A 27,074-nucleotide genomic window follows, 5' to 3' on the forward strand; every position below is an offset into this window, starting at 1 on the left:
CGCACATTAAGATCAAGATGCCGGCCTGCTTAGGATTCCAAGGATTAATAAAATAACAGTGGGAGGTCGAGCTTTTAGTTATATCAGTATACTGCTGCTGGATTATGTGAATTTCCCCTTGGGATTAATAAAGTATCAATTTATCTATCTATCTATCTATCTAGTTACAGGATCTCTAAACTGTGGAATGGTCTGCCTGCTATATAAGAGATGCTCCTTCGGTCTCAGCTTTTAAATCCCGGTTGAAGACTCACTACTTCAGTTTAGCATATCCCGACTTGAGCTGCAGATTAACTGTAAAGACTGCATCTCTGTTGCTAGTCATTAGCACTAAAACATAAGTAACATGATAGTTATAATTTGTTACTAACCCTCACCTATTCGGTTTCTTGCTACTCAAATGTGGCACTTGGTGCCATGGCCCACCTGCCAAGATGTTTTGCCTGTCTAAGGTAAAGTAATCCCTGATGGAGGATCGCAGGAATCGTCAGGTAGAGGGGTCCTTTCATCAGATTGGCTGGCCTAGCGCTGTATCAGCTGTGGAATGGCCAATTGGGGGAGGGCAAGTTGATGGCGGAGGTCTCCAGGGCTCTAAACAAATCCAAATCATATTATGTGATATCATCATTGACATTGACATCTACTGTTAAATTCTGCTCTGCTCTACAAGGGGTTTTTCTTTTGGGAGTTTTTTCTTGTCTTCTTAGAGAGTCAAGGCTTGGGGGCCGTCAAGAGGCAGGGCCTATTGTATTGTATAAGGCCCAAAACAAGACTGGCCTACAAACTCAGGAAAGGCTTAAAAGATGAAGGGAACCATAAAAATTATACCCAAATACCAAAAAAAAAAGTTCTTAAATATTCTTAAATAATGTATTACGCATATTTAACAAATCAAGAAAATCAAAAGTAAGAAGGAACCAAAAAGTAAACTCTGTCCACAATCCAGTAATCAAAATCAAACAGGAAACCAAAGAATTATAAAAAAAAGACTTCATGAAGAGAAAAAAAGTCCAGAGTTTTTTTCAAGCTTTTAAAGGATTTTGGATCAACACACAAATACAATGAATATAACAAAAAAAAAAAAAACCAAAAAGAAACACTACTCATTAGAAAAACCTATTAAATTCCATTACAGTATATGGAGAAAAATAGCTTCCAGTTATGACCATTACGCGTAGAATTTCGAAATGAAACCTGCCCAACTTTTGTAAGTAAGCTGTAAGGAATGAGTCTGCCAAATTTCAGCCTTCTACCTACACGGGAACTTGGAGAATTAGTGATGAGTCAGTCAGTCAGTGAGGGCTTGGCGTTTTATTAGTATAGATTCAGTGCAAAAAAAGGGATAATGAAGTCAAATTTTTTTTTAAAAAAAAGATCAAGGAAATGTCCAATGGAAATCACTTTCATCATTTGGTATGTAGAGGTCAGTATTTCAGTCCACTAGAGTGCGATTCAGAATGGCTTTCTGAGGGAAAAAAAAACAAAAAAACACCACACCACACACAAACAGAAGAAGCTCTACCTAAGCGATCAAACTCACAATGCAAAAAGTGTAACTCATAGATAATGATTTGGATGAATTAATGCACTAAACAGAGAAACATTAAGTATGGTAGAATGTTAAAGGACATTAATATAGAACATGCATACGTATATGGTACTGTAACATTATTTTAAAAATATAAGCTTTTTATAAGCGGAACAGAAAAAACTTAGTAGCACAAAAATGTGTCAGATTCTCAAGGGCAGGAAATTTTAGCAAAAGGTTTCAAGTTTGTTACCCCTCAACTCTTCATGAACATAACTTTTTCAGCCAGCGTATCATTTTAAGTCCATGTTTGATAAACCAAAAATACATTGGGAATCAACTAAAGTAGAACAGATTGACTCAGTTGCTTAGCAACAGAAAATACAGTGCTTTTAACTGTACAAGTGAAGTGAGGCTAAACTTCTATTAACAGTTAAGGCAGTGAAGGAAAAAGTTCCATAGTGGACAATCTGGACACACAGAACAACTTTGAGAGTTTGTATCATTGAGATGTTTATTGATGCAGTCAAGTGCAATCATGTGCCATCTCCTTTATTTTAGCACCTTGTGTTACCTAATAAAAATAAACCAAACGCATTAAAAAGAATTAACAATGTGAATAAGCCTTAAAATCCACTGCATTTCATGGTTGCAAAATATAAATCCACAAATTATATACTGCACATTAGGTAATACTATATGCCCTCATGTACAGCACATAACCTCAGCAGACTGCGGCACAGTGGTTAGACTTCCTACCCCACACATCCAATATTCTACTGCAAAACACATACGCTCAATACACATTCTCTTTTTGTAAAATATGAACTTTGTCAAACTGTGATAAATTAGGCCTCTAGGAAAAGTTCTTCCAGAAAATTCTCTGTATGTAGGGTGTGTCAGGGATGGGTATGTGACCTACAGCATAATTAAGTGGAAGACTCACACATTTCCTGTACGACAGTGCAAGAGGGCTGTAAATTCCATCACACAGTTAACAGTAGCAACCTACTGTACATTTTCATATTACATCCAATTCTCCCATAATCTAGTCATGCAAAACATGACAAGAGAATGTACATTACTGGTAAACTGATTTTTTTTTTTTCCAATCATTTCTTTACTACTAGACTATAAACCTGGTGCTGCATCTAACCATTTCCTGACCAGAAATATCAAGACCTGTTTCTGGAGCCAGAGTGGCAGTAGTGTTTGCCACGGAGCCTAGGTGACCAGGCAGTTTGTGCAGCCTAATTGGGCCCAGGCTGAAGAAACACAGTGAAGCCACCATATAGGACCCAGCCATATGATTAGAAACATCATGTTAAAACCCATTACATCCTAAACATATTCTTAAATTAAGACACCGATGAGGTAGTACTAGCGCCCTTCAATGAAATATGCAGTGAGGTAGTAGGCTGTAAAACATGAAGCAACAAAATAGCACCATTGCTATCCAGCATCCTTATTTATCCTACTTACTATATACTCATGGGACTATTTAGTAAAAAAGATGCTGAAACTCTGCTCTGTATAAAAAAGGCAGATCTTTTAGATTCCTATACCTTATATTTTAGGTGTGCAGTAAATCTCAGTAGCTACAGAATTTCATAAGGTAACAGTTCCAATAGCTGCCCTGCGTTGTGCTAATTATTAATAGCCACTTCCTGTGAGTGTCCTTAAAGTCTTTGCTTGCATATCAAAACCAATTTGCAAGAGAGGTACATTGACAAGGGTTTTGTTGAGAGAGTAAAGATGGGCGAGTATTGTTGTTGATGGCTTCTAGCAGAGTAGCTGAGATTTTTTTCCCCCACCATCATTTCATATTTTGCAATTATTCCATTTGCTCATCTTTTCTTGCTTTGTAAATAAAATTCTTATTAATGCAGAGGAATTGTCACCATTGCCTCATGGACCAGTTTCCTGGGTTTGAATCTCATGAAACCACTGTGTGCAGAGTTTGCTTGTTCACCTTAGGTCTATATACTGTATGTTTCTGCAAATCCCCATTTGGCACAGTGTGTGTGTATATGTTTATCGTTTATGCAATTACATTTGAAGTTCAAAATTATAAACAAAGATTCTTGGAGGAAGATGAGACATGATTTATGATGTAACAAGTCAAGGTTTACAAATCGCAGATCTTGGTTTATTGCATTCATTTTTGGCATTGATGTGCAGTTTACACATTTGTGCTATGTTTGTGCAAGGTTGTTCAATGCATGACAGTTACTGTACTTCCCATTGCTAAGAATTTATGTTAGGCTGACTGATGTGCAATGCACTTGCCCAGGTGTTCTCACCAGAACACAAAAACAATGGGGTGTTCTACACCCTTAACACTATAGCCGATCAAGTATGCTCATAATATGGGTGGCAGCTTTGCCCTTTATTCATCTGTATCCTGGTTGTTATGGAACTTATCATTTTAACTAATACATTCTGAAATGATAATCTAACAAATGAAACATGTTTTTTCAGTACTCACTCCAATAACCTTTTTTCAAAATGAATACACTTTAATTTTTTATTCAGGCTCAAAGAAGCCCACCCTGACCTCAGATTTTGAGTGCTTAGCGATCAAAATGAAAAGGAGTTTATTCAGTATTTATACTGTCCGCCATGTACTTATGATAGAATAACCTAGATAAGGGTTTCTAGCTAGATGGCCAAGGTTGTCAGAACTGTGGTTGCGTCAATTATAACCAACCATGGACCACACACAATCTCTAGACGTTTTCTTCATTACTGCTGCTGACCGGAGCTTTTGGTTTTTTCTCCGGTTGTCAACTGGCCATATTTGAACTATAAAGAACTTTATATTAACACTGTTATGAGACAAGCAAGTGCCCGAGGCTTACTGTGAGTGAAGAAATGATCAGAAGTTGATATACATAGACTAAGACATGATCAGGACAAACAAGGCATCAAAATGCAAGCTTTTCATTTATATCTTGGCACCTTTGATTTCTTGGTTGCCTGGTTATTCTGTTCTTGAAGGCAAAATAAAGTTAAAACCAAAAAGCAAAAACCCGACAGTAGGACATAGTTAAGAAGGAAGCTAACTACACTAAGAAAGAATCTGAAACTTTGCATGTCCACTCGGTGATAATACATAGTGAGAATGCCACCATATTTGAAGCATCACTTCTGTGACATCAGTGCAAACAGTGTTGCATAAAACAAACAAAGAAGATTAAAGCAAGAACAAAAATGAACTTTACCATTAACAGTATGATTTGATTTGACAATCTACTATATGTCATTGAAAGGCTCTGAGGCTCAGTGAAAAAAAGATTACAAAAATAAAGTTAACAGAAATCCTCTCCAAAAAATAGTTTGCCTATCTTGGGACTCACACTGGGTCAACTCAGAGACATAAATAAGCCAATCAGCTTTTCTTTGGAGCACAGCTTGAAATCAAACAAGAAACCTCAACAAACAGAATCTCAAGCCAAAAATGTAAACTTTTGAGGGATGTAATCTCATATGCTGCATTGCTTTATTTTATTTATTACAATTATGAATAGTACTAATATGAAGAATGTTACTCTACCTTGTTAAGGCAGTCAATTCCAATACTGTAACACTTTAGAAGTGGTTGCCATTGTCATGCTTTTGTGTTCTTCGGGCAGAGTGGTGTAAGAATCAATTGACATTCTGACATTATATGGTAGAGACGTTGGCAAGTTCTTTCTTAACTGATGATCTTGTGCATTTAAACTTGGATGGTTGTAAAAAAATCCTGCAGAGGTGACATCAGAATTTGGCAGTACACAAGGGTTTGGCTGAAGAGCGAGCGGAGGCATGTAATGGCTTTGTCCCTGAAGTATAGAGAATGAATTATTTCGACCTGAAGAAATACTGCCATAATTTCCATATCTCTGCATGGGGTTATAGGGTCTAGGAAAAGGAAATAATTTTGGACTATAATACTCTGAAAGGCCATGGAGCATAACTGGTGAGGGGTAAAATGAAGTCTCAGGAAATGCAACAGATGGTACAATGGGGGTACTGGGCTGTAAAGCAGGATATCCTTGTGAAGAAGGATGATTACATATTTGCTGCACAATTGGGACCCAGTAATCTGAAAAACATGAAAGAAGAGCAACAAAACAGAAGATTACATAGTGTATTACTGATCTTGTAAAGTTACTGCCTTACAAAAAAAAAAAAAAAACAACAACATTAACCAATTTAAAAGGATAACACAAGAAAGTTTAATGAAAATCAATCCATTGTTTTCTTAGCATACATTTTTCCACAACAGACATACCCACTGCTACCTTAGCAAGGCTGCGGTGCTGTATATTACATGAACCAGGTCTAGAAGTGACACTGCTGCATTTTAGGGGACACCCGATTCCTAGAGTCTCCATTTACCCTGGAAGTACACATACATGGGATGTGAGAGGAAGCTGGAGTACAAAGTGGTACATTTAGAGAACCTAAACCTAACCTAGTGCTATGCTGCTTTCAAAAAGAACTTTTGAAAGTACAAAATTCCATCTTTATAAAAGATTTCGGAATTTACAGTGAAACATCATCATCATCATCATATGGGCAAATTTCACCTGAATGTTCTTTCAAGTTGTTGAAATCCAGAGGGGAAATTATGAAGATAACAAATTTGCAATGGTAACCTACTGCCTCCTTTTAATACTATATAGGAAAAAGATCAAATCATCTCATCCCAAAACAGTATTTGATTGTGCTCCGTTTGTTTTTCTCATATTTTCATAAAAAAAAGTAAACATTCAGTTTTTTTTTGTGCAAGTTAATCAGCAAGTCAAGGGGAATCTCATATTTCTTGCAAAAGTCCAACCAGAAAGGCATGACATCACCAGTGTCAACTCCAAGCGGCAGGTGGCTACTTAAATGCTGCAATAATCCTGGATAGTATGGAAAGAAGGAAAGCAGGAAAGTAGACATGCTGAAAAAAATTTGCTGTTAAAGATCCCTAGTACAATTAAGGTAGCCTTACAATACATGTACTGCAAGGTTTTTCACACAGAGACAAATTTAGTAGCATCCATCCTGCTGCTGTGGCTACATTATTATATAAATAATGAAAATTCATAACTATTTTCCATACCATGAAACTGTGCCTAGAGAAGGCTATTTTATATTTGTTTATTATAGCTTTTGTATAGCCAAACTTTAAAGGCAGCACTTTCTGCCTGCTTTAAGTGTTTTAGCAGTCCCCATAAAATCAACTTAATACCATAAGCTATTTTAATATACGTTATTATCTTTATGCTCCCTCACGTACGGTTTGACTGCATAGCCATCAACTTGATAACCAGGATTCCTTGCTATTTTCCTCAAGTTATTTATTCATTATTGTGAAGACCCTTAAACTAAGATTTGATTAAATATCACAAATGCCTTTTGGACAATATTGATGAAGGCTCTCACACACACACACACACACACACACACAAACTTCATACCCAACATAACTCATTGCATTTTCCAAACCAATCAGGATCATCGCTGTGCAAGCAGTAATAGGGTCACTGCCTTCATTGCAGATTTCTGTGTGAAACTCCATATTCATGATTACAATATGAACATCAATTACAGTGGTGTGAAAAACTATTTGCCCCCTTCCTGATTTCTTATTCTTTTGCATGTTTGTCACACAAAATGTTTCTGATCATCAAACACATTTAACCATTAGTCAAATATAACACAAGTAAACACAAAATGCAGTTTTTAAATGATGGTTTTTATTATTTAGGGAAAAAAAAATCCAAACCTACATGGCCCTGTGTGAAAAAGTAATTGCCCCCTTGTTAAAAAATAACCTAACTGTGGTGTATCACACCTGAGTTCAATTTCCGTAGCCACCCCAGGCCTGATTACTGCCACACCTGTTTCAATCAAGAAATCACTTAAATAGGAGCTGCCTGACACAGAGAAGTAGACCAAAAGCACCTCAAAAGCTAGACATCATGCCAAGATCCAAAGAAATTCAGGAACAAATGAGAACAGAAGTAATTGAGATCTATCAGTCTGGTAAAGGTTATAAAGCCATTTCTAAAGCTTTGGGACTCCAGCGAACCACAGTGAGAGCCATTATCCACAAATGGCAAAAACATGGAACAGTGGTGAACCTTCCCAGGAGTGGCTGGCCGACCAAAATTACCCCAAGAGCGCAGAGATGACTCATCCGAGAGGTCACAAAAGACCCCAGGACAACATCTAAAGAACTGCAGGCCTCACTTGCCTCAATTAAGGTCAGTGTTCACGACTCCACCATAAGAAAGAGACTGGGCAAAAACGGCCTGCATGGCAGATTTCCAAGACGCAAACCACTGTTAAGCAAAAGAACATTAGGGCTCATCTCAATTTTGCTAAGAAACATCTCAATGATTGCCAAGACTTTTGGGAAAATACCTTGTGGACTGATGAGACAAAAGTTGAACTTTTGGAAGGCAAATGTCCCATTACATCTGGCGTAAAAGGAACACAGCATTTCAGAAAAGAACATCATACCAACAGTAAAATATGGTGGTGGTAGTGTGATGGTCTGGGGTTGTTTTGCTGCTTCAGGACCTGGAAGGCTTGCTGTGATAGATGGAACCATGAATTCTACTGTCTACCAAAAAATCCTGAAGGAGAATGTCCGGCCATCTGTTCGTCAACTCAAGCTGAAGCGATCTTGGGTGCTGCAACAGGACAATGACCCAAACACACCAGCAAATCCACCTCTGAATGGCTGAAGAAAAACAAAATGAAGACTTTGGAGTGGCCTAGTCAAAGTCCTGACCTGAATCCAATTGAGATGCTATGGCATGACCTTAAAAAGGCGGTTCATGCTAGAAAACCCTCAAATAAAGCTGAATTACAACAATTCTGCAAAGATGAGTGGGCCAAAATTCCTCCAGAGCGCTGTAAAAGACTCATTGCAAGTTATCGCAAACACTTGATTGCAGTTATTGCTGCTAAGGGTGGCCCAACCAGTTATTAGGTTCAGGGGCAATTACTTTTCACACAGGGCCATGTAGGTTTGGATTTTTTCTCCTAAATAATAAAACCATCATTTAAAAACTGCATTTTGTGTTTACTTGTGTTATATTTGACTAATGGTTAAATGTGTTTGATGATCAGAAACATTTTGTGTGACAAACATGCAAAAGAATAAGAAATCAGGAAGGGGGCAAATAGTTTTTCACACCAGTGTACATTATTGTTTCACCACGTTAGATGGTCCAGAAAAAACTTGTACTGTAGCTTGCCCAAGACTGTGTGGGCCTAGGTCTCCAGAACTATAACTGATCTTGCCAGGTTTATATTCTCTAAGGATACTGTGGACTGGAGTTTGGCCAGGTGAAGGCCACAGAGGCAGGGAAAACAGTTTAAAAATTATATTAATGGACAGATATTGTTAGGTTCCATTTATGTTCACTTTGGGATACCCTTTGTTCTTGTAAATTTAAAGGCATTCATCATGTAATTAGCAGGTTGTAGTTGCATTTACCTGAACTTGTTAACTTGCTACAGTGCACCAACACTACACTAGGCGAAGAGGGCTATGCAAAAATAAACTGATCTGAATCACTTGGAGCCATTTTAGCACTAGAATTACCAGAGCCTATGAAAAAACTTGTAGATCCAACCCACTTTAAATCGATTCGCAACTCTCCATTAGCATCTTTTGTCCTCTAAATATGTTGATAAGCAGCAAACAGCCTGCTATCACATCTCCCCACCTGCACAGTTTTCTCAGCTCAAGTCTGTTTATCTGCGTGTCAGTTGCTTAGAGCTGTATAGAGCGAGAAGTCAAGCAAAATGACAACTTTTATAAATACTATATCGTTATTTGGAAAGCATGATTTCATGTGTGTTCCGTGTCTACAACGATCTACGTAAAAATCACATCGTTAAAACAGAAACATTTAATGTTTTAGTAATAATTGACAAAATGTAGACATGAAGTGTATAATATGTGAAGCCTGAAGTCCAAATAATTTAGGTTAGCTTTGTTTTTTTTATTCAGTTATATTCTCTCAGCTGCGTTCATGATCCTACCCCCCAATTTGACACTGTTGTTTTCACATAAAAACACACGCTATAACAGAGGTGAACTCAGATCATGATGATGCTTCTACATCAGAGCAAGAATGCACTTTTGGCATCGCTGTACTTTGTATATGTACATGGGAAGCTCTGCACTCTACTTGTGACTTTACGCTGTAGGAAGTAAATAAAGGTCGATAGGTTGATCTGGCTCTTACATACAAAGTACAGTGACGGCAGCTTCCAGCTGCAGCTATAGACCATTCAGTATGCAAGCGACTCTCCATACTAGTGTTTAGATCTGGACAGTGTATGTGCCCCCTCAAAAAAAGTTTAACTGCATTCTCGTACCATTGCTTGTGTACTAAAGTGTCAGCAGGCACTTTTTGTGGCATTGCATGTATTTTTTGAGCATGCCCTCTGCAGTCTACTTGTGATTTTATGCTGTAGGAAGTCTGTAAATAACTCAAGGAAAATAACATTCGATCTGGCCTTTATGCAAATAACATATAAATGTTAATGTTTTGGGCACATGCACCGTCCTTACATAAACTGTCCTTTGTATGTAAGAGCCAGATCGAATGTTATTTACCTTGAGTTATTTACTTACTTCCTACAGCGTAAAGTCACAAGTAGAGTGCAGAGCTTCCCAAATGCAATAGTGGTTGGGGGTTAGGGGAGATCGTGAATGCGGGTGAGAATAAAACTGAATAAAACACAAAAACAAAGCTAACTTTTACAAGTATCATAAATTACACCGACTGTTACAGACTGGAATCAAATGTACTGTATGTTTTTATTCTAAAATAGTAAGAACACAAGCAGCTCACTTCTCAAGATGCATTAGTCTGGGATCAAACCCGTGAAGTTTTGATTACTAGTCAACAGTTGCAAATGCGTGTCAATGTTGCACCCTAACGCAGGTTCTTTTTCTGCAGTTATATTCTTAAATAGAAGCGCACTTGTTCGGTTATATTTGTACCTTTTGTGAAAGTGTTTCTTTGATATTTGGACTTCAGGCTTCACACATTATACACTCCATGTCTTCATTTTGTCAGTTATTACTAAAACATAAAATAAAGTTTCTGTTTTAATGATGTGTTTACATAGATCGATCGTTGTAGACACGGAACACACATGAAATACATGTGTTCCAAATAACGATATAGTATTTATAAAAGGTGTCATTTTGCTTGACTTCTCACTCTATACAGCTCTAAGCAACTGACACGCAGGTAAACAGACTTGAGCTGAGAAAACTGTGTGCATGTGATAGCAGGCTGCTTGCTGTTTGCTGCTTATCAACACATTTAGAGGACAAAAGACGCTGATGGAGTAGTGCAAAGCGATTTAAGGTGGGATGGTCTACGAGTTTTTTCCATAGGCTCTGGTAATTCTAGTGTTAGAACGTTTTGTGGCCAGTCATCTTAATCATGTTTGGAAATTCCCTTGGCAGGTAAGAAGGTTCATTTAACATTTAACAGTGAGACTAAGACTAGTGGGTGTCTACAGCAGCAATGATTTAGAGGTTATAGATCATAAAAAAAAGAAACTTTTCTCCTATCCCTCTAGTTGCTGAATCAGTTGTGCAATTCAGGGAATGAACTATGAGCTCATTTCGATATATACATGTTTAAATTCCAGCTACAGTTCTGTGAATCAGAGCACATTTCTCATTGTAAATTGGTCCAGTATTGTACTTCATCACTCATTTTATCCAGCGACTAGAACTTCGTCATCAGGATACTGGGAAATGTTAATTTGCATGTCTGCCTCACAAACTGTACAGTGCCTCTTTTCTTTTCTGCAAGAACAATTTTTAGGTTTGAAACTTTCAAAATGTCTGATTTTAAATGTAAGGTTGGAGGCACTACACCTTAAAACAAAATGTCAGGAGATTATACTTTATCATCACTGTTACCATTACATATTTTTCTATCACCAAGTAAATAGGGAAAAAAAAAAAAAAAAAAAAAACTAGATAGGTCAAATAACTACATGCCCAAAACGGTTTTCAACACACACCATTTTCATTGTAATGTAATTATAAATTTCCCTTTTTAATTAACAATGTTTAGCTGTGGCGGCACGGTGGCGCAGTGGTAGCGCTGCTGCCTCGCAGTTAGGAGACCCGGGTTCGCTTCCCGGGTCCACGTGGAGTTTGCATGTTCTCCCGTGTCTGCGTGGGTTTCCTCCGGCTCGGTTTCCTCCCACAATCCAAAGACATGCAGGTTAGGTGGATTGGCAATTCTAAATTGGCCCTAGTGTGTGCTTGGTGTGTGGGTGTGTTTGTGTGTGTCCTGCGGTGGGTTGGCACCCTGCCCAGGATTGGTTCCTGCCTTGTGCCCTGTGTTGGCTGGGATTGGCTCCAGCAGACCCCCGTGACCCTGTATTCGGATTCAGCGGGTTAGACAATGGATGGATGGATGTTTAGCTGTCTGTTGTATTTGGATGTGTACAACATGGGCAGAGACAGAACATATTTTACTACTGTAATTTCAAATAATGGAAAATTAAAAATTTCCTTTATCAGTGCAGTATTGGATGAACATTCAGAGCTTATTACATTTACATATGTGCACAAATTATAACTACATGGGGGTGCTAGCTCCCTGGTTGGAATAAATTTCTTTTGTAATTGTGTCATGTTACATAACCTGAAACTAAATATATAATATAAAATAAAATATTATAGATTATATATTACAAAGTATATTATATAACATAAAAAGGGCATACCCCTCCCTTAGTGATACGGCAGTAAGAAATCACATAGGAGAAATAGCTTGGCTTTCTTTAATGACAGTTTACATGGCATAACAGACAAGGAAGCCATGACAAGACTTTCGGGTATTGTGTATACAGTCTGTCATTTTCGTTGCTGCGTTGGAAGGATTTTCTGGATCAAATGAAGTTCTCTCCCATCCGTCTGTCAGCTCCAAAGGTGTGCCAGGCAATGTTCCAAGGTTTTATACCCTTTTTCCATGTGCAGGCACCCACTTAGGTAAATCTTGCCATTCCAAACAAGGAAAAGAAGATCCAATGTCATGCTGACTCTGACACACAGAAATAGTACAATGCCCATTTCGAAAGATTGTCCTTAGCTTGTCTGGTCTTAAAAAGCTTACCTAGCAGTTCTTATAAGGTGAACTCCTGTGTGCTAAATCTGGCCTTGTGTTAACTGTACATGCAAGTGGATTTCTAAAATATTTTTGCATAGAGTACAGTGACATATTAAACTTATCTACTTATTACACATGCTTAACACAGCTTGTTCACTGCGTAGCAAAACTTTCTAATGTATAATCATGAAATTCAAACTTTGTTTGGTGGTATATTAAAGCATTTTTACAATTTCACAATTTTATCAACTAAAACAATTAATTTCAAGCCAGAGTATAACTGTATACAAGTTATTGTAACAAAAGAATTTAGGCACACAACAAAGTGCGATTCGTCTTTTCATTTGTTTTTAAGGAAACACAGGCCTGATTCTTTTACATTGTATTTTGTTATAGAAATGGTAAATTACGAATAGAAGTTATTTTAACTGTACATTTTTTTCCATCTTGTTGACATGAAGTAATGTAGTATTACAGATAGACTTGTTAGTTGGTCTTGAAAATGTAAAAAATAGTTTCACAAAGCACATGTCCGGTTATGCTTTTATATCTTAATATGAAAATTCACTCCCCGTAAAACTGTATCAAATTTCATTCTAATGAGAGTTATCTGCAGTCAAAGCAAAATCAAAAAAAGAAAAGCAATTTTTTTTTTAAAAACAATAACCCTAAAAAAAAAGTCTAAAGCAGCTAATCATACCTGCTACTGGGGAGTGCATCTGTTCTGAAGCTGTAGTCCCTTGAACTGTTGAGTTCTGCATTTTGGATTTTGGCTTTATCCTTTTGTTAGCACTGATGAAATTGGAACAATTTAAAAGGTAGTTATGTAAACAACACTATAAACATAATGACTTTAAAAGGTTAACATTTACTTTTTGAGAGAGTTGCTGTAAATCAGACTAGTTAAAGAATGATGCAAAAATGCATTTTCAATACTTAAATCAGAACTTGTTAGTAATTTGTACATTAGTAATAAGAAAGTTAATAGAAAATTAAATATCGGAATGTAACAAGGTTAAACTTACTTAATCAGGATTTGGTGGAGACTGGAACTTATCCCAGCAGCTCTGGGTTAAAGTGCTAATCATTGTAAACATTACTTTAATATATACTATATAGTATAAGAACTCATCCAAGCAGAAAGTTGGTCTTGGTTTGCCCTTTTTGACAAGATCAGGCTATTCAGATCAATAAAGCTTACCAATCTTGTTTACCTAATTTCTCCTTATTAATAACACGGAGTCAAGCTTTGAAGGACTCTAAAGTACTACTCTCCGCTACACTATTTGGTCATTTATTGTAGGCTGTCCAAGGTTCTCTTTCCAACTTTTTTGTGAAGATTATCCTTGTGTTTCACAATGTGTCAAAGTGTTCATGTTAAAGAAGTAATTTTAAAGTAACAGCCAGTATCCACTGTACTGTTAATCTTAGTGTTTTTGTTTTTTTTTTTTTTTATATATAAACTAAAAAGATTCGGCTTTCCTCAGAGGCTGATTTCAGGACAGCAAGGTATGAGCTATTCACTTTATTATTGAATTTTTCTAGCAGTGCCAAGTCTTTGCTTAACAGCCAGCACTGGGCATCTAGAGGTTAGAGATGTAACCCAACAGACACCCAATTCAAATTTTATGACCTTTTAGCCCTCTGTTCACCCATACAATATAAAAATTGCTTAATCCAGCTCGGGATCATGGTATGTTGGAACCTATACAAGCAGCCTACGGCACAAGGCCAGATCCAGTCCTAGAGAGGGCACCAGATGATTTCTGAGCACACCTTCTATGCATACCGAACATACAAACCTTAGGGGTTTGGGAAGGAAATCCACACAAACATGGAAAGAAAGGTACAAACTGCACACAGAAAGTATGCCGACCATAATGAGAATCTAGGATGTTGGAACTGTGAGGCAGTAGTGTTAACCACTACACAATATTAGCTCTTTCTCATTAAGTAGGGTTTTCTGAAGGCATGTGAGCTTATGTATGGGGCTGTGGTCTTATTTCTTTTTTGTGTGACTGGTAATCATCATAAATACAGACAGAATCAAACAGTTCTACTTTTTTGAAATACATAAATATACAGTAGGTTTATAAGCATTAAATATGTACAAATTTTGGAGAAAACAGTTACCTTTTAAAACTTAAACACTGCTACACTGTTTTTTGTAGAATAGTGATCCAAAAGCTGAATAAATAAACAAATTGCAAGGTCTGATGTTTGACTGTATACAAACCTTCTCTTAAAATTATTCATCCCTAAAGCATACACCTCATTTACCCTTTTTCATTCTAATAACATGAAAGATAATCAAAATTATGCCACAAAGGGTCAATTGTACATGTACTTTAATATATACTCTACATACATATTCACATACACTAGTATAATTGCTCCAGTTTCCTCCCACAGTCCAAAGACATGCAGATTAGGTGCATTGGCGATCCTAAATTGCTAACATATAAAATAGTGATCAGGCTGAGGCAAGTAACCTTAAGCCAGTAAGCTTAACAGCTGACATGTGTAAATTAATAAGCAATTATTTAAGGAAAACATTGAGCATCACAGGGCAAGAACAGATGTATTAGTAAATAGTCGGCATGGGTCTTCAGATAGGGGAGGTTGTTTTTCAATAAGCATATGATCAGAAAAGTGCAGATGATATTTACCTTGATTTTCATAACACTTTTCATGGGGTACCATGACAGGTTAAAGTAAAAAATTGTGAGTTTTAAGGTGTAGTGAGCAAATAAATAGTACAAAATTGGGTTAAAATGCCAGAAGCAAAGAGTTATGGTGCGAGGAAACTTATGAATAAGGTGATGTTAAATGTGCTAGACTGCTGTTCTTTTCATACTTGTAAATTATGGTTGGTTAAGCTTGCAGATGATATTGAACTACCTAGAAAAGTAGATACTGTAGATTCAGCAAATTTATTACAGTGGGACCTACAGAGAACATATGCTTGGGAAGATTTTTTTAGAAGATGACATTTAATTTAAAACACAGTAAACGTAAAGTATTGTGTATAGGAACCCAAAATATTAGATATGAATACCCAGTGGTATGTTCCAAACTTAACAGTACAACTTATGAGAAGGACCTAGGAGTTGTAGTTGACTCTCACTTTCTGCATCCAAACAGTGTGCAGAAGGGATACGAGGTGGTTAAAAAGACATTACTTTATATAGCTAATGTACACAGTGCAAGCTACAGGTAATAGGTTAAGATTAGGGCTGGACAAAAATAACAAAAAAAAAACTCATTCTATCCAAGTTTTGACAGATGACATAAAGCCAATGATAAGAAGAACAGAGTCGTGCCGAACCAATGTGGCTGGAACAGATTTATAGCCACATTGACGCACACAGAACTGGGCTGGCAGCAGCACACATGCTAATTTTGGGTTGCAGTAGCTTTGCATGCCAGTACATCAGAAGTGGGAGGGAGAAAAAATAAAGAAAATGGAGACAGAAAACACTAATGAAACCTCAAAATTCAATGTTACTGTGGAAGACACCAATAGACACAACCCAAGGCTCAAAAGAGGAGGACATTGCTGAAAAGGAGGGTTAGAGGAATCCGGTAGTGTGGAGAGATTTTAGCTATTTAAAAAGTCTGACAAGTAGCAGAGTAACGAGCACTACAATTTGTGCCAAAAGCATGTTCCGACAAAGACAGTTTAATACTATTATTACTAGTATAATACTAATGCTATTCTTGATAAATTTCAGTCGGGTTTTAGAACAAATCACAGCACAGAAACTGCACTCGTTAAAGTAGTAAATGACTTGCGAGTGAATGCAGACAGAGGCCATTTATCTGTTCTCATCCTCTTAGATCTGAGTGCTGCATTTGACACCATTGATCACAACATTCTTAGAAATCGCCTTAGTCAATGGGTGGGCCTCTCTGGCACAGTCTTAAATTGGTTTGAATCCTACCTGACAGGGAGAAAATTTTTTGTTAGTTGTGGGAATTACAACTCGAAGACACATGATATCCGATATGGCGTTCCACAAGACTCTATCCTGGTTCCGCTGCTCTTCTCAATCTACATGCTTCCGTTAGGTCAGATTATCTCAGGGCACAACGTGAGCTACCACAGCTATGCTGATGACACACAGCTGTACTTATCAATAGCACCTGATGACCCTGATTCTATTGATTCACTAACAGAATGTCTGACTTGTATCTCAGAATGGATGAATAGTAATTTTCTCAAGTTAAATAAAGAGAAAACTGAAATCTTAGTGATCAGCAATAATGGATACAATTAGGCTATTAGAAATAAACTGGATACATTAGGATTAAAAGTCAAGACGGAGGTAAAAAGCTTAGGGGTAATTGTTGACTGTAATCTGAATTTTAAATCACATATTAATCAGATCATTAGGACAGCATTTTTTCTCTTAAGAAACATAAATAACGCTTATATCACTGAAAGATACTGAGAAATTAGTTCACGCGTTTGTTTTCAGTCGACTAGATTACTGCAACGCACTGCTCTCAGGACTACCCAAAAAAGACAAATCGTTTGCAACTAGTGCAGAATGCAGCTGCTAGAATCCTAACTAGGAAAAGAAAATCCGAACACATTTCTCCAGTTTTGATGTCACTACACTGGTTACCTGTGTCATTCAGAATTGACTTTAAAATTCTGCTTATGGTTTATAAAGCCTTAAATAATCTCGCCCCATCTTATATATCGGAATGTCTGACACCTTATATTCCAAATCGTAACCTCAGATCCTCAAATGAGTGTCTCCTTAGAATTCCAAGAACAAAACTTAAAAGAAGTGGTGAGGCGGCCTTCTGCTGCTATGCACCTAAAATCTGGAATAGCCTGCCAATAGGAATTTGCTAGGCTGATACAGTAGAGCACTTTAAAACACTGCTGAAAACACATTACTTTAACATGGCTTTTCTACAACTTCAATTTAATCTTAATTTAACTTAATCCTGATACTGTATGTTCAATTTCCTCATAACTACTATTCATGGTGGCTCTAAAATCCGTACTGACCCCTACTCTCTTTTCTGTTTCTTTTTCCGGTTTCTTTGTGGTGGTGGCCTGCGCCACCACCACCTACTCAAAGCTTCATGATGCTCCAACAATGATGGATGGATTAAAAGGTAGAAGTCTATGACCATCATAATCCAAGCCATTCCGCGAGAACCCTAAATCCAAAGAGGACGGTTTCATTTATGTTAGGTAGAATGCCCAGAGGGGACTGGGCGGTCTCATGGTCTGGAATCCCTACAGATTTTATTTTTTCTCCAGCCGTCTGGAGTTTTTTTTGTTTTTTCTGTCCCCCCTGGCCATTGAACCTTACTCTTATTCGATGTCAATTAATGTTGATTTATTTTATTTTATAAATTGTGTCTTTCATTTTTCTATTCTTTAATATGTAAAGCACTTTGAGCTACTGTTTGTATGAAAATGTGCTATATAAATAAATGAACATGTTGTTGTTAATCTTTAGAGCATGCACAATGTAAGAATTTACAGTCCCAAAACCAAGCAAGTGTTGCACTAATGGGGATTTCTTGTGCTTTTCTTTTTTTGCTATGGAGCATACAATGACCACAAATGAGTGAATGTCAATTTTGTTTATGTTCTCCTTTGTTTACATGTGTAAGGCTGCTTGAATTTGTATTGAGGATATATACAGAATGTTTTTGTCAATTTGTGGTTTGATCCCAACCATTTAAAACAGTTTAAATCTATACAAAGCTAAGGATATGGTACAGTGGTATTTTTGAGATTTTATTTTGTATTAATACTAATACTACTAATACCAACTGAATTTACTTTGTGTTCTCCTGTAAAACTTGAAAGTTTTAAGATTTTAGTTTTATATTTAAGAATTAAGATTTTATTTATTTGGAGTTGACAAACAAAATTTAGCATATTCTTCTATAAAGCTTAAAAGCTTCTGACTGGTCAGAATTAATATTTTAGTTTATTATATATACTTTATTTACTTGAAATACAATTGTATGATTTTCTACAGTACAGTTCAACTTCTGACAGAAAATATTTAAACTTTTAAAATTAACCCTTTGATATCTTCACATCTCACTTTGGAGGACAGACAGACAGACCAATCAATCAATTAATCTTTTGCGGTGGGCTAGCACCCTGCCCGGGGATTTGTTCTTGCCTTGCACCTGGTGTTGGCTGGGATTGGCTCCATCAGACCCCCATGACACTGTTTTAGAATATAGTGGGTTGGATAATAGATGGATGTAAATATCAATTTTAACCAATATGGGGAAAAATCCATCCTATCACCCATCCCTAGCTAAGATTAAGCTATAAACAGCAAGGCCTCATCTGCAGTGCTGGTTTTGGTCTCTGAACTGCAAAAAAGACAGAGGGGCATTAGAGTAACACCATAGAAGTGCAACTGGACCGATTCCAGGACTACAAGGTGTCAGCCATGAACAGACAGAAAGATTTAGAGAGGACATTCTTGAATTGTTAAAACTTATAAAGGAATTATGGTGAGCTTTCAGAAACTTCTTTATGCAGAGTATCAGAGAGAATAAAGTTGCCAAATAATGTGGTAGATAGTAGTACTTCGGGGACCTTCAAAACTTGGCTTGTCATTTTTGAGAAATTAGGTGAACAGCACTGATGACCTGTTCTAATATTTAGATGTACGTTAGTCTCTTACAGCATTAAATTAAAATATTTTAAAATCTCTACTAGAATATGAACAAAACTAGAATATATTGTTACCAATCAGATGCCACTTAAGTTGTAATATAGTACATTTGCAAACATATTTTGGAGAGTCTTCTTAGTTTTCTGCTGATACCATTGATATAAAATTAAACTATTGTATACATGCATGAATAATACAACAAATATGCTAGCATTTTCAAAACTAAAAAAAAATTATATAACCTTTCCAATGGTTTCCACCACCTTCCTTCTCCATATTCTTGGATTAATTTAGCAACCTTTGGGGAAAAAAGACAAGGTAAAGGAAATTTAAACAGGATATTTAGAAGAAAGTTGATGAATACCAATAAAAAGTTATTTTATTAAAACTGCTAAAATTATTTTGACTTAAATTTCAAAAATGTTTAACAACTAGAAAGTCAAAGAAAGAATTCAGTTATATCGCAGACAACATATAATTATTTAAAAGGTTTGTTATGCGCACCTACTACAAAGTGCATTGAAATTTGTTCTCTCTGCCAACCTACAAATTGTCACAATCTGACATTAATAGAGCAATTTTGAGAGCTGTAAACACAAAATGTTTTAAAAAATTAAAACATATCTAGTAGGAGTGACGTTTCCAGGCAAAATCTTTCCTAAAAAAACAGTACATAATTGCAACTGACACATGAGGTGAGCAAAAAACTGGGCAATGGACAAGGGGCTAACTAATGAATGAAACACATTGTCTAAAGAAATACAATACACAGTTTGTACTATATTCTTTAACCTACAGTATATTAGTAAAAAAAAAAATGCTTGCAAGTTAACCAGCTAAGAATTGCATATGATATGTTGAAGATGAATTGGAGTTGCATAATATACACTGTGTGCACAATTATTAGGCAAGTGAGTATTTTGACCATATCATCATTTTTAATGCGTATATTCCAACTCCAAGCTGTATTAACTTGAATGCTTATTGGATTTAAGCACGTCAGGTGATGTGTATTTGTGTAATGAGGGAGGGTGTGGCCTAAGGAGATCAACACCCTATATCAAGGTGTGCAGAATTATTAGGCAGCTAGTTTTCCTCAGGCAAAAAGGGCCAAAAAAGAGATTTAACTGACTCTGAAAAGTCAAAAATTGTAAAAAGTCTTTCAGTGGGATGCAGCACTTTTGGAATTGCTAAGATATTGGTGAGTGATCACAGAACCATCAAACATTTTGTTGCAAATAGTCAACAGGGTCGCAAGAAACGTGTTGAGAACAAAAGACGCAAATTAGCTGCCAAAGATTTGAGAAGAATCAAACGTGAAGCTACCAGGAACCCATTATCCTCCAGTACTTTCATATTCCAGAGCTGCAACCTACCTGGAGTGCCCAGAAGTACAAGGTGTTCAGTGCTCAAAGACATGGCCAAGGTAAGGAGGGCTGAAACCCAACCACCACTGAACAAGAAACATAAGTTGAAACGTCAAAACTGGGCCAAGAAATATCTGAAGACAGATTTTTTTCAAAGGTTTTATGGACCGATGAGATGAGAGTGACTCTTGATGGACCAGATGGATGGACCTGTGGATCAGTAATGGCACAGAGCTCCACTCCAACGTGGAGGTGGGGTACTGGTATGAGCTGGTATTTTTAAAGATGAGCTAGTTGGACCTTTTGCATTGAAGATGAACTCAAAATCAACTCCCAAACCTACTGCCAGTTTTTCAAGACACTTTCTTCAAACAGTGATACAGGAAAAGACCATGATTTTATGCAGGCCAATGCTCCATCACTTGCATCGAAGTTCTCACTGCGTGGCCAGCCAGTAAAGGCCTTAAAGATGAAGGAATAATGACATGGCCCCCCTTCCTCATCTGACCTAAACCCTATCGAGAACTTGTGGGAACTTCTTAAACGCTAGATTTACGGGGGAGAAAAACAATACACCTCTCTGAAGAGTGTCTGGGAGGCTGTAGTCACTGCTCCACCAAAAGCTGATCGTCAACAGATCAAGAAACTGACAGACTCCATGAATGGAAAGGCTTATGACTGTTATTGGAAAGAAGGGTGGCTATATTGGTCATTGATTGATTGATTTATTTTTTTTGAAATGTCAGAGATGTTTATTTGTAAATTCTGAGGTGTTTGTTTATTATTCTCACTATAACAGATGAAAATAAACAAGTGAGATGGGAAAATTTTCATTTTTCCTTTAGTTGCATAATAAATCTGCACACTAATAGTTGCCTAATAATTGTGCACACATATGTATTCCCCTGATGATGTTCACACTCACATTTCCGTTGTGAAACATTCAGGTTTCAGGTTTATTAACATTTTGGATTGACTGATAGCACTGTGTTTGTTCCATATTAAAATTAATCCTCAAAAATACAACTTGCCTAATAATTCTGCACTCCCTGTAGTTAAATCATTTTCTCAGGTAAAAGTTAAGACACAAATTGAATAATAGCATACAACTCTACAATGGCATGCACAGTAATACAGAATTTAGCCCCAAGCAGTCTGTAATTAATAAAATAAACTGAAAAATGACTGAATATTCAATTCAAATATTTAGACTATACCAATGGCTGAACTGTGTACAAGTACTAAATAAATGGAAAAATGATCATATCTGAAGATAGTCATGGACACTTAAGCACTGAAAGAAAGAAAATGAAGCTTTTCGATGATCCTCAAAGTTGTTTGAATATAAGATCATATTTAAATATTTATTCATTTATCCTGTTCATTTTCTGAAAAATGTATTTAGTTCAAGGCTACAACCATAGGGAACACACATACACTCTACCCTCACTCGCATTGCGTCAGGTTAGAGTTTCTAATTTAGCACTTGTCTTCAACTTTTTTTTTTTAAGTCCAGTAAGGAGAACTGGACTTTCTACATAAGCTGTACAAGCTTTCTCTTACTGTTTCCCTCTCCAAAGATCATTCAGTCTTTTGGCTACACCTCTTCAGTCTGACTACTAAAGACAATGTATTGTACTCCAAGAATGCCCTTTTATTTAGCCATTTATGTCATTGTGAAAACCACGTGGCAGTCAGTGATGATGAAGGAAGAGATTTAAAAGTTAGTTAGTTGGTCATTTAATCCTGGAGAAATATGTGAATCAATTGTGAAACTTAATTCAGCTTCTGCGTTTTTTCTTTGGAAGGTTTCTATGAAACCCTGTAAAAGATCACAAAGAAAGATCAATGTGGTTATGATCAATGGGTGTGAAATGGTCTAACACAGGATTTAGAAGGTCTTCAGTCTTAATGGCTTGAACATGCTTCATGAAATGATCCGCAAGTGATCTCTCAGTTTCATTTTAAAGATGGATCCATCTACAGTAGTACAAACTTCTTGCTCATAGTTCATTTCACAAAGCATTGTCTTTTGGAACATGAATCACTTGTAGCTTTGAAAATATATCAGGTCCCTCTGGAAAAACTATTAACTGTCCCCACTGCCCATTCAAAAAACATTCACTGATATTTCCTGCAGAAACTATCTTGGCAATCTATAGTCATGTAAACAAAAGTAAGTAAATCCCATGAAATGTTTTTCTTTAACATATATGGACATATCAAAATTTGATCTTCATTTAAATGGTTTCTTTACAAAAAAAGTGGTGTAATTAAAGAAAGAAAAAAAAAAAGAAATCGACTTTGCAATAATTCAATCAATAAAGAAAACAGCTACAAACTTCTAATAGCTGGTATTGCTCCTGCAGAAATAACCTCAAGTAGATATTTCCTAAAATGGTCTGTCACCCTCTGACATTGACTGTAAGAAATTTTCCGGCTCCATGGAGAATTCTCTTTGCTGCATTATGTTTGCAGGGATTCAGACCTAGGCTTTGACTTGGCCTTTCTAGAATCTGCTATTTCTTTCTTTTCAGCTACTCCTTGGTGGAGTTACTGGTGTGTATAGGGTCACTGTCATGTTCATAAGTCCATTTTTGGCCGCACTTTAATCTTCTGACAGATTGTCTCCTAGTATCCTCAGGCATCCTCTGGAACAATGAAGAATTCATAGTGGATTCTATGATGGCAAGCTTCCCAGGCCCTGATGCAACAAAGCAGCCTCAAACCAAAATGTTTCCACCATAGTGATTAACAGTTGATCTCAGGTTTTCTAGGTAAATGCGGTCTTTGACCACAGAAGGAGAAGACAGGTTTGGCAAAAACCAATCTCTGTGATTGCACGAGAGCATATTGTTCCAGAAATGCCGGTCTTTGGGGCAAGACTAAAATTTGCCCATGAATACAATGTTCTTTCCGGACAGCAAAAGTTTCCTTCTGGCACACCTACCAAGTAGATCCAATTTGTGCAACCTCCTTCTAATGACAGACTTCTGCACTTTTATCATGTGACCTACAGGTAAATACTGCCTCAGATATCAAAATCTGGTCTTCTTGGAGACTTATCAGTATTTTGTATTCTCTCAAGATGGATGACAGGGTGCCCTGGCCTAAACAAGCTGGTAGTTATTTGAAATAATTTTCCACTGGTACATGATCTTCTGGAAAATGGAATGGTTGATTTTTCAGTTTTTTGGAAATCTTTTTAATTATACAACTTTTTTTCTGAAGGCCACAGAGAACTGTTTCCATCTTGAGGTAGTGATAAATGTACGGGTGTACTTTATCCTCATGCACAAATTGCATTTATGTTTATTTAAATTATACAATGGACTACAAAATGTAGATGTGGCATGATGCTTATGATATCACTTATTTATTGATACTGTTTAAATGACAATCAAATCTTGTTAAAAGGAGGAAAAAATTAATGACTGCACATAGTGAGAAACAGGGTGATTGACTGCAGATAATTTCACTCTCTCCTTCTATTAATGTAAACGTTTTTCTTTTTCAGTCTGATGAAGCTTACACAATTCAAATTCTGCATCTCTAACCCTTTTGCAGCAAATAAATTAGCACTAATGTAACCATTCACTACCATCACATTACAGTATATTACTACTTTAGGCACACACCCCCCACTGGTATTTTTTTATCAACAATACAGACAAGATTACTAGAAATTAGAATTAGATACTTTGCAATGCAATTATCTTTGGTTTCAACATTACTCTTACAAATATAGATCAATACCTCATAAGAATACTCAGCAATCCAAAAGAGATTTTTTGAAACCCCGACAAACCCCCAGCTGTGTTGTGTGCTGAAACTCTGTTAACACAAGCAGAGCTTGCTTGTTAGTTGTCAAGGTAACCGCAGGTTCACTGCTTTGCTGCGTAAGGTGCCTGTCCGTCGATGGTTGATGAAGGAACCAGTGTAATCTGGCCACTGACTTGGCCCTGTCACTGCTCGTTTGCAGGGTCTGTGTGTATTAAAATGGTAGCTTCCATTTGAATAAAGACCCTGACTGTTCCGGTTTTAAATTTTAATAAAGTTGGTTTACTTGAAGGCTTTGGACTCTGTCTTCTCTCGGGTGAAAGACAATAACTCGTACGTCACAATGTAAAAATAGATTTACTAAAAATGGTAGCTTTTATAGTAATATTTTATCACATTAATGAACATAAATGTCTGCTCAAAGAGATTTCCATTAATAGACTGATGCATCGATTATACTTTTTTTTTTTTTTAAAGAGTGTCTTCCCCAGGTTATCTTCAGGACTGCCTCTACAGATTCCTTATGTAGGTTTAAAATTTCCCTAACCCTGATGGTAGTTTTCCTAATTTTTCTTGCATAAAAACTGAAATACGACATTATGATCAATATAAAAGAAAGTTACTCTACATAAAAAAACTACATACTTTTGTTTACTTCGACAAAATTTCCATCCTGAATAACACATTTTGTCTGAAGATTGCACAAACGTAGAACTCCGTTCAAGCAATATGTAGACATAGACCTCCTACTGCCTGTATGGGATAATTTCTCTTATTGTTATCTGTCGATTCTTGTTAAGAGCTAAACGATTTTTCTTCCTTGTTGCTCTAGGTAGGGGTTCCACACAGGCAAACAGAACTGAACTGGTCAATGATATCTCTACTGTCATCTTTACCATGCTTAACCATTCTCTGACAGCGATAGTGCTTAAATATCATTAAGTTTTACATGAATATCTGCTGCAGGGATTTCCTCCTTTACAAGGAATTCAAGCACTGTACAATAATGACATTTCCTTGTCAGCCATTTTCACACGAACTATATACTGTACACACACAACTGAATTGTGATAACAATTTCTATTCCAAGTGTGAGATGAAGGAAACTGCTAGTTATACTGTACATTTTAGTTCTGTCAGCCATTTCTTAGTAATACTACTGTATGTATACTACTTTTAGTGCTTCCTTGGTCATTTGTGGTTCCTAGGACATAGAAAGTGAGAAAAAGAAGCTTAAAAAAACCAAAAAACAAAACAAAATAATTATTCAAGGTTTGCCAAGAGAAACACTAGGGCTGGAGTAGGGTAGAATGGAATCAGGAATACGAAAGTAAGGACAAATTAACATCAAGAAAACCCATGAGCTAAACAAAAAACACTCAAGTTAAATGATCTAAAATAAAAAAAGCTCATGGCTATACTCTAAAGCCCAGTACTATACAGATTCCTTTATGTTGGTGTAGGCAAATGTTTTGACGAATTCAGAGCAATGCTCAAAACACCAGCAATAGCAATTTTAGGGAACATTGATTTTGCTAGGACATTGTTCTAGTCATAAACATAACACTGTCTCTAAACAAATTGTTAATATCAACTGACAGGCTGGTCATTGCAATTATTAACTCGTTGTAAATATTTGTATGTGTTCGTTTGATAAGATTTACCAATGTCTGAAAATATACCTTCTCAACTATATGTTCTACCACATGCTGTAATGATACCATGTAAACAGCATGCTTGCTAAGCCTTGGAATCCTGAGTAATGTGCAAACTGTAGAAGCAAAGCAAAGAAACTTTAGCAAAACTTATTTAAGTTCACAATTGCACTGGAGTTCAGTTACTTTCAGTTTCACTCTCACGGCAAAAGGGGATGAAAACATTGCACAAACAAGAAAAAAAGAAGAACACAAGATTCAAATTTAATACAAAGGATGGCAATAGGAGCTGCATATCTGGAAAATTACTCAGTTCTGTTTATTGCCTAATACAGCTGACTCAGATTATTGTAAGGATTAAAAAAACCACACACCACAAAAACTGTACCAGTCAGCCTTAACTTATCTTTAACTACATGTACCCTTAAACTTATCCTTCTGCCTAAAGCTGTGATAATATGTCCTAAAGCTTCGGACTTTATTGTTGTACTATGGTACAACAGGGGACTGTATTTACCTTGTATGGTGAAAAACAAACTATCATTAATTACTAGGAGTAAAAAAGGGATATTACTAATGAATTGATTAGATAAATACACATCTAATATCATACCTTTGTCTTATGCAACAATTCTGACATTACTCAGCATATGGAGGTTTACTGAAGACAGGAGGGGTTTTACTGTACATCTGACCCAGCCCCATTCCACAGCACCAACAAGTGCATTTTACTTTTTGTCTCACCTAATGATTAGGCTGAAATGCAGGAAAAATAGGTTTTGGTCAATCTGCAGTAGTCAAAGCTACTGGGAAACTTCTCTCCTTCTAACTTCCTTCTTTTACAACTGTAAATGGCACTCTATACACTTATTTGTGCACAAACCCAGTCACATCTGACATTCTGCTTTAAAGAGTGGCGTTGC

At 36.6% G+C, this 27,074-nt stretch overlaps 1 protein-coding gene across 1 annotated transcript in view; it reads right to left on the reverse strand.

Moving 5' to 3' along the window:
- Positions 1 to 4,980: 4,980 nt before the first annotated feature.
- The window catches only part of LOC120524004, a 41,545-nt gene continuing 19,451 nt past the window's right edge, over positions 4,981 to 27,074 (reverse strand). Inside the window, exons 5-7 of the mRNA XM_039745800.1 lie at positions 19,592 to 19,647; positions 13,376 to 13,467; positions 4,981 to 5,615 (exon numbers count right to left, since the gene is read on the reverse strand). Of these exons, the coding sequence (XP_039601734.1) occupies positions 5,098 to 5,615; positions 13,376 to 13,467; positions 19,592 to 19,647 (666 nt within the window). The 3' untranslated portion in view covers positions 4,981 to 5,097. The remainder of the gene's footprint in view (positions 5,616 to 13,375; positions 13,468 to 19,591; positions 19,648 to 27,074) is intronic.

Source organism: Polypterus senegalus, chromosome 2 (genome assembly GCF_016835505.1).
Source record: "Polypterus senegalus isolate Bchr_013 chromosome 2, ASM1683550v1, whole genome shotgun sequence".
NCBI lineage: Eukaryota > Metazoa > Chordata > Cladistia > Polypteriformes > Polypteridae > Polypterus > Polypterus senegalus.